At 33.7% G+C, this 8,900-nt stretch overlaps 2 protein-coding genes across 8 annotated transcripts in view; one reads left to right on the top strand and one right to left on the bottom strand.

Annotated features, from left to right (window-relative positions):
* LOC122627023 lies at positions 1–5,831 on the bottom strand. 7 transcript variants are annotated; one of them, XM_043807747.1, is made up of 6 exons: positions 5,469–5,828; positions 4,742–4,896; positions 4,397–4,637; positions 3,266–4,278; positions 2,879–3,180; positions 1–2,770 (listed from the first exon to the last, which is right to left on the bottom strand). In XM_043807747.1, exons 1-6 carry the CDS (start codon positions 5,530–5,532, stop codon positions 2,698–2,700), a joined length of 1,848 nt encoding a protein of 615 aa, XP_043663682.1. In that variant the 5' UTR covers positions 5,533–5,828; the 3' UTR covers positions 1–2,697. The 7 variants fall into 7 exon arrangements, with proteins under 7 accessions (XP_043663682.1, XP_043663685.1, XP_043663683.1 ...); XM_043807750.1 differs by having other exon boundaries at positions 3,266–4,245; positions 5,469–5,826; XM_043807748.1 differs by having other exon boundaries at positions 3,266–4,257; positions 5,469–5,825.
* LOC122627036 (golgin subfamily A member 6-like protein 1) overlaps positions 5,778–8,900 on the top strand; it is a 4,425-nt gene continuing 1,302 nt past the window's right edge. Inside the window, exons 1-5 of the mRNA XM_043807788.1 lie at positions 5,778–5,906; positions 7,067–7,233; positions 7,504–7,676; positions 7,750–7,947; positions 8,049–8,789. Coding sequence (XP_043663723.1) covers positions 7,069–7,233; positions 7,504–7,676; positions 7,750–7,947; positions 8,049–8,789 — 1,277 coding nt within the window. The 5' untranslated portion in view covers positions 5,778–5,906; positions 7,067–7,068. The remainder of the gene's footprint in view (positions 5,907–7,066; positions 7,234–7,503; positions 7,677–7,749; positions 7,948–8,048; positions 8,790–8,900) is intronic.

Here is an 8,900-nt window from a genome sequence, read left to right as displayed (position 1 = left end):
TTTTCATCATCATTGTTATTATTTCATTTGATATTGTACATTTTGCTATAAGTTTAGATATCGTTATTCAATAAAATAACCTTTTATAATTGAAATGGAAGGAAATAAAAATATATACATATATATATATAAATAAATATATATATATATATATATATATATATATATATAATATATATAGTAAAGTGTGTTGCGAGTTAAAGACTACTACAGCTAAAATATAGATAATCGAAATTTTTTTGTTCAACAGAAATATTGCTCTTTATATTAATACTGATAAATTTTCATAAACGGATTTATACCGCTTGTGTGGTGCCATTAATATCTAATGAATTAATCATAATATTGTTAATATCTAATACATATCGTTATTAATATCTAAACACTTAGTATATAATTGTACAACGATTCTTATATTTTAGAACGATAAAATTTGACACATTATGTACAAAAAACAGATTGTATATTGCAGAATTTGGATTCGTTCTTCGTTTTTTTTTTTTTGCATTTTTTTTAGTTTGTTGGAAATAATAGCTTCTTTTGTAGAAGATACATCAAGTTTTTTAAAATCGGTTATCTTAACGTCGGATTAGTGCTAAAAATAAAAAGTTGTCTCTAAATCATTATTTGGTGCTTTATATATTCTAAATCACCAATGTGCGTAAATGAGTTCTTCTTGTTTTCTCGCAGCCTTTTTGTAGTATATATAAAGATGCCCGAAAAATAATGTTAAAACAACTTACTGGAATTATCGTATGAAATATAGTCGTTTAGACTTAAAAATTTTTTTTCTTTCTTATATATTAGTCGATTGACAAAATCAGTCTATATACATCCTTGTGGAAAGTAATATAACCGGAGTGTACGCTAAAACTTTGAATAAATTTTTCATATGGTACCTAATTTGGAATTCGGTAATTCGAGCCACTTTTTGTTATTTTCTTTACTTTTCTTTCTTTTCTTTTTTAAATCTTTTTAGTCGTATGACTTAGCACGTTCATTTTGAAAGTACTAATGACGATAAAGCAAAAAATATCAATTATTTTTTTTAAGTCCCTATTATGATCTACGATATTATATCACAGGAGTACGAAGAAGATACTTTTAAGTAATACTATGGTTGAACACAGTATGTTATATCAATTTTGTGCTGAACTTCAAAGTAGTCACGGCACTCTGTTCATGAAAATGATATGAGAAGAAAGATAAACTTTTTAGTGATTAAACGAAAAAAGGGTTGTGTATAACATGCAATTTATATATTGCCATTTATAATATGGTAAATGTGTGTGTCCGTGTATGTGTGTATGTGTAACTTTTTTTTTATCCAACTTCTACCTAATATACTACCCAATTGTTATTGTGATATCATGTTTAAAAAAGTATCGTATTTACTACTGAAAGAAGATATTTAGTTGCTCGTATCTAAACGATAACGAGAGTTAAAGTTCCTGCACATAGGATACAGTACAGCCTAGATAATATGTCTATTTTTGTTAAACACATGCGATCAATGTTCGTAACAATACTGCTTCCCATGTGATGTATTTTTTTTCTTTTATTTTTTTTTTTACGTTAAGATGAACCATATTTTATGTAAAGAATCATATAACAACGATGTCTAACAATGACACTGAAATGTGATACTCCTTTTCTTTTCTTTCTTTCTCTCTCTCTCTCTCTCCCTCTCTGTCAACCGAAATCTAAATTTAAAAATATCTTACGAATCAATCGTTACGGTTTTGAAAACTTATGGAAACTTTCTATTACCTAAAAATCTATAAATTATCGAAAGTTTACAAAATATACGTTCAAAATTGTCCAGTTTTTTGGCAAACCCTTTTTGATCTTTTTTTTTTTTTTATATATATATATGTATATAACGTATATACATATTAATAGTTTTATAGAGTTTGTACACTTATAGCTATAAATAATAAAGTCACTTTTTATTATTTTATTAAATTAGTTAATGCAAATACAACGGTAAACTAAAACATATAAAAAAATATTATGTGATGTTCAGACTGCTGATATTTATGCATGTACATATTTAAGAAGAAAAAGAAAAGAAAAAAACGTATAATATATGCATGAAAAATATGCATATATTCATAAAAAGTGTGTAAAATATGCGAGCACATGTAAAATAATTAAGTTCCACTCGCTATTTCATAAACCATGTCAATTACCATATTCGTATATAAAAGTTATTGATTTATTGATAAAATTATCATTATGATAAAAAATCATTATTATTTCCTATTAAAATATGCATTTGCACAAACATTCGCAGTTCAGTAACGTACACATATGGTAACTATCTCAAAAAATATCTATAAAAAACGAAGAGCCATTTTTGTACATTCTGTATCACTCATGTATTTCTGCTTTCTAATCAAATACCTGTAATTTAACAGAAACGACGCATATCTAACGAACTTCTTTAGTAAAAAATTGTTATTCTTTGTATCGAGTTCCAGCTATCAATACAGTCCCATGTTATGTGTAAAGCAAATCGAATTTCATTTACTCTGAAATGAGCGTGTACGATCCTAATATTTATTACGCTTTTGCGTATTTTGGTACTTACTCAACATATAGACGTTATGTATTTTTTTTTGTTTTCTTCTTTTCTTTTTTGTTTTGTTTTATTTATTTATTTTTTTTTTTGTTATTTTGTTTTTTTTTACACATTTAATTTTCATCCGAAGATTCTGTAGAGCTTTGTGGCATGGTATTAAACCAATTTTCTCGAACTCCAGTACTCCTAGGGAAAAAAAGTTTTCGATATAAATCATAAATTATTGTATAATGGCCTATGTGATTTTGTTTGATACAATCAACGGAGAATTATTCGTTGATAAATGATTTTTACCTGGTACGTTGACGAGTACTTGTCGGCAGTGTAAGAGAAGTCCTATAATACTGAGGTGTGGCACTTGATGCTGTGTCCTCTGGTCTCCTATGTAATGTCATGGTTTCGTGTGGCGATGTAACCAACTCATCTTCGTTATCCAAGTAATAACGAGATCCTGTTGCGCTTTTACAATTTTCACACTCGCTACGATAATCATCCGCGTCATCGTGAAGAGTTGGAAGAGTTTGCATGCTGCAAGTACAAGCTACCGATTCAAAACTTCCATCTTCGTTAATCTCGTTAGCAATGTTTAAAGGAGGCTACAAATAATTAGGATGGTAATTAGGATTTAGTAATTCTTTCCATTCGTAAGATAAGATCTGGTATAAGTTTATATTATTGTACCTTGAAATCATATGGTTTTCGCGAAACGTTTCCTTGTTGTCTTTCAATTTGAGAAATGTTCATGGCAGACGTTAAAACGTCCTTGCAAAATGCATTAGAATCTTGCGCATGTTCTTGATCATTGGAAATAACGGGTGATGTTGATTGCGGCAAATTCTGAGGGGATAAATTTCTCGGTGGAAGATGAAAAAGTTCTTCCGTTGAACGATCCCTCATAATATCTTTTATTCTCGTCGTAGTGTTATTCGTCAGCGTTCTTGGAATTGTACGATGAGCGGATATATCGGAATTTGGCAAGCTCGCGGATATTGTAAATGCACCACTTTGTCGAGGAAATGTGGTGTGTTGTCGATAATTTTTCGAAATTGTGGAATGTGAACTTGCTAATGGTTGGGTATCGTTACTTGCCGTGGCAATTTGGTAAGTGAAATTTGTTATACCAGTTGAGACAGGCAAATTCTCATATGTGTTCGTAGATGCCGAATAATTTGTAGCAGTAGATGTACCAACGTTAAGTGTCGTTGATTGTTCACTCTGATTAAGCTGATGACAGTTCGTATATGTGGTTAATGAACCGATCGCTACGTTTGACGAAGATACTAATGGGACAGTGCTTGCACCGTTACTATTCGAAGGCATCGGTGAAGTCGAATTTAACGCATCTTGACTACTAGCTACAACAGCTATGTTCGAATGACTATTAGAATCTTGCAAATAGCCATTTGAAAAATTTAATGGTGATAACGTATGGGGTGCCATAGATAATAGCGCTTGTTCCGTTCTAGCAGCAGCTACAGCTTCTTCGTAAGGTGGAGGCGCTTCTCCACGTGGGAAATAATTGTTCGCTGGTTTCCACAAAGGATACCCACCGCCGCAAGGCATGTCATCCATCGGAATGCTATGCTGTAGTCCTCCTCTTTCCAAATATCCCATACTGCCCAGATTTCTTTGGTCCTCTGCTAATTGTCTGCTTTGTCTTCCTGCCACACACACTAACATGGGATATCCTGAATCTTTTATGCGTAATATCATTATAAATTATACAACTACTGGTATCGCAACGTTTAAACCATTCTACGATTATAAATTATTTTAAAAAGCTATATATCGTATAATTATTTTGAAATCTACCTCTAATTTTTCGTTGACGTAGGCGATGTATCAAGAAAAATAAAAGACTCAAAGACAATATTGCCGTTACGAAACTGGCAACAGAACGTAATCCTATATCATAGTTAGCACTTCCTTCTACCAAGTTGGTACCGCTGCCATCAGACTTTTCATTAGCGTCGTTTAAACAAATAAATTCACAGCATGTTTCGCTTCTTCGCAAAGATTTACAATCTTCCTGAAAAGTTATATAAAAATATTTCTTTAAAACATTTTTAATATATCTGCATGTTCAAGCACACAATTTCGTAAATAATTACAAGCTATAGCAAATGGAATGTTTCATTTCAATTAGTTAGTAAGTACCTCCAGAAACTTGCAGATAACAGCTTTGCACCATTTTGGATTGCCGTTGTCACAAACACAAAATGTACAAGGTTCTGGACCGGGAAAATAAAGGAAGCCGCTTTCATAAGAACGTCCTTGTAAATCTTTGCAAGCAACTCCGTCTTCTGCGCGAACTGCAAGTATCCAACGCTCTGGATAATTCTTATAAATAAATTGATATAAAATATACGCTCAAGATACACCGTATACTGTGAAAATCGTTGATTCGATTTATCAAGCAAGAAAGAATCTTATTATTTACAGTGTACAACAAACGTGAGTACCCATTGTACTCGCACGTAACAATTAAATAAAATCAAAATTATAATGATAAAGCAATAAACATATAATAAGAATTAACAGTCGCTTAGAAACATACGTACGATGTGCGTTATAAAACACACGCGTGTACGTGAAAATTCGAATAAATAGAGCGTGTTATCTATATATCTGTTTAAGCGTTGGCCTAATTCAGACAGACGCATTCGAACACGGCACGTTTCTCGACGGTTGATAAGTATCCGCTACTACTCTTCGACGGATTTAAAATAAGAAAAAGGATACGGTTAAAGGAAAATACGATGTTAACGAAGAATGTAGAAGGTATTAGGTAATACGAGAGCGAAGAGAATATAAGAAAAAAAAAAAAAAAAATGTACGAGATAGAAATAAAAAAATATGAAATCTATATGCTTATGAAACTCACCGTTAAGATGTAAGGTGAATGTGAGGACTGCATAACCGAGAAAGTCAACGTTGTTGTATTTCATTCTGCGTTCGTTATCTCATCATAGTTCTCGCTCCGTGGTCTAGTGGCAAGCCTTTGTACGTTGTTCCATATATCGTGTACACCGTCAACGTTTCCTCGACGACATTTTCTGTCTTCTCTGAGAGTTACGAGACACCATCGATACGTGCATCACGGTAGACAACTGCGAGGAGAGCCGCGTCCGCCCCGAAAGCCCGACATTACTCTACTTAACGCTCTCGCGTCTGTCTCGGCCTATTTCCGTATTTCCTTTTCGACGGTGCATATACGTCTCCCTTTCTCCGAATGAGCACAGCGACACCCGAATTGATCGATTAACGAACGGAACAGCCAACCATCGGTGTCCGACCACTGACGTCTATGCTAGCGCCATCTGTACGCTGCTTATAGTACTTTTCTTCTAACCTATCTTTCTCTCTCACGTATACGTCACGTATACGAACGTAGACTCTCTCTCTCTCTCTCTCTCTCTCTCTCTCTCTCTCTCTCTCTCTCTCTCTCTCTCTCTCTCTCTCTCGTTTGTATTTTACAATGAAGATAATGGTGTCATGTTTATGTCGTCGCTTTTTTCTTTTCTCCTCATTTTTTATTATTTCTTTCAACATTTTAATCGTTCATTTAAAATTAAAAATACGTATGTTGGGTACGCGAATTATGATTGGAAGTCTTATCAAGGATACGATGTCGAATCTGTTTTTATCGTTTCTTTCAAAATTTTATTCGTTTATTTAAAATTCGAAACATGTAAGTATTTGTGTGTCTCGTGAATGATTAAAAATAGAAGATAACGATGATGATTATCGATGGATATAATCTTAATATAATCAGTATCGAAATTTTCATTCGAACTTGTAAGAGTTAACTCTATTTCAATGATTGATCGTTATTTAATTACGAGAACTTGTGTAATTAAATAGTTAAATCTCTGTTTGCGGACCGACTAGCTGATTATAAATTTCGATCACGTTCGCGTTTATTTGTCCGGCTCAATGGAGAATGCTCCCAAGCGGCTCGAGTTAAACAATAATTACGTTTCTCGATCGATCGTGCATGCGTCGAAATATAAAGAAGATTGTAAACTCTTAAGAAATATGTGATATGCCTTCTAACTAACTTCTCGGTTTTAAAGAAATAAAAGGAAACAAAGAAAAGAAAAACAAAGAAAACTCAAAAACACGAACTTCGCGTTCGTCGAAGCATCATTCAAAATTTTCCGTACAAATACGATTCCTAAATTCGATTTCTAACACAAAACCAAATTATTCGGCCAAAACAATTACAAATTTTTTCGTTACCGCCGACGGAAATGTAATTAAGTCTGATCAGAAAGAAGAAAAAAAAAAGAAGAAAAATGGAATACCATTAAAAATTTTTGTCGATTTAAATGATGTAGAAAAAATTAATAAAATGCAGTTCCACGATCTCTTTCACAAAATCCAATTTTAAATAAAAAAAAAAATAAATAAAAAATAAAAAAAGAAACAATTAGCCTACAGAAAATACATACACAAAGCAGACGTAAAATCTATAATCAGATATGGATATAAACGACGATTCTCCGGAGGACGTAAAACGTGCCGTTTCGGTAGAAAAGGAGATAAGGAAGGGTGAAAAGGACGACGTATTTGACGTACGTCCACGAGAAAGAGAAAAGAAGAAAGAAAGATGGTTACATTGCGCCAAACCGTTGCCGAAGAAAAAGGTTCGAGTAAAAAATTTCCATTAAAACCTTTATCCGATCAAGGTCAGTCCAGAGGGACTCACGCGTTTATTTATTCTTTTTTTTTTTAACAGTGTGATATCAAAAATTCCTTCCACGTATTTTTATCACATTACTTAAATAGATTATCTGAATAAGGATTAATCCAATTTTTATATTATTATTTAAGTTTATCGAATTTATTAATCATTTTAGCACATATCATATATATATGTGTGTGTATATATATATATATTGATTGGATGATTTTAGAAAGTTACAGCAGAGGAATGTTGTCAAAGAAAAAAGAAGAAGGCAGCAGCTAAGGACGTGAAACAAGTGACGGTGATGATTTATGGTAAACCATGTATTTTTCCTAAGAAGGACATCATTCCGAGACATTGTCTGTCAAAAAAAGAGTATATTAACTTACTAGCCACTCCGAAGTAAGTTCGACGTAATTATTTTTAACTGATATAACGACGAAATGTGGTATCTTTAATCGTTGTATTTAATTAGCCGTAAATGTCCATCGCCATGTTTGCAAGAGGCAGTGATAAGAAAGTTGAAACCAATTTCAACAAGAATCAAAGAACTCGCTCGACCAACGAAGCACCGTATGTTGATGACCCTGCAGGAAGTTGGTACAAAATTGAAGCCCGAATTTGTGGATAATTTAATAAAATCACTGGAGGGTGAAACTTGTCTTACACCAGAGTAAAGTATCGTCCGATCGATTAATATTCTTTGATAATTATTAATAATCAATAAATCGTCATTATATATATATATAAATATATACATACTATCGATTTCAGGCAAGCAGCGAAGGTGTTTCGCGATAAAAAACGTAAGAGAATCACTAGGAAACGAGAAAAGCCACGTAAGTTTAGTCGGATTAGTCGAACGACAAAAAAATCTAGTGCAGCAAGTGCAACGATATTGGACAAGGATGCAGTAATGTGTCAATATATGATGGCCGAGTGTTTTGTTAAGAGTATTCTTGATTGGAAATGTCCTATACCGAAGGAAGAGTACGAGGACATTGCAAGCGTGATAATGAGGAGATTAAGTTACATCCTTGAATATACGCCGACCGATGAGAGCGATCGTAAGTCTCAGCAGATGCGTTTTCTCTCGGACATAATAGCTTCTTGGATATCGGGAGTTCTCTTCGAAGTTGCGGACGATCAGAAGAAGGAACTGGAAGAAATTTGTGAGAGAAAACGGAAGGAAGCAGAGGAAGAAGAGGAGGAGGAGGAGGAGGAAGAAGAGGAAGAGGAAGAGGAAGAGGAGGAAGAAGAAGAGGAGGAGGAGGAGGAAGAAGAGGAAGAAGAGGAAGAAGAAGAGGAGGAGGAAGAGGCCGAACCGGAGATAACAGAGGAAGAAAAACTTGCGATGGAAGAGGCTGAGAGATTAGAGAAGGAACGACAGGAAGAGGAAGAAAGGAGAATTCGAGAGGAGGAGGAAGAAAGGATCAGGAAGGAAGAAGAGGAAGCTAGATTACAGCGAGAGAGGGAGGAAGAGGAGGAAAGATTACGGTTAGAAGAAGAAGCGAGATTACAGCGAGAGAGAGAGGAAGAGGAGGAAAGATTACGGTTAGAAGAAGAAGCGAAATTACAGCGAGAGAGAGAGGAAGAGGAGGAAAGATTACGATTAGAAGAAGAAGC

The sequence above is a fragment of the Vespula pensylvanica genome, chromosome 2, assembly GCF_014466175.1.
Source record: "Vespula pensylvanica isolate Volc-1 chromosome 2, ASM1446617v1, whole genome shotgun sequence".
Classification (NCBI taxonomy): domain Eukaryota; kingdom Metazoa; phylum Arthropoda; class Insecta; order Hymenoptera; family Vespidae; genus Vespula; species Vespula pensylvanica.
The sequence above is the reverse complement of the archived record's forward strand: the minus strand, read 5'-3'. Positions and strand labels throughout refer to the sequence as shown.

Excerpts from the sequence above, each read along its gene's own strand:
- LOC122627023 (XM_043807747.1), bottom strand. The coding sequence starts at position 5,532 with ATGAAATACAACAACGTTGACTTTCTCGGTTATGCAGTCCTCACATTC. Across the intron at positions 3,181-3,265 it reads GAAAACCATATGATTTCAAG|CCTCCTTTAAACATTGCTAA; the intron begins GTACAATAATAT and ends AATTATTTGTAG. Across the intron at positions 2,771-2,878 it reads AGTACTCGTCAACGTACCAG|GAGTACTGGAGTTCGAGAAA; the intron begins GTAAAAATCATT and ends TTTTTTCCCTAG.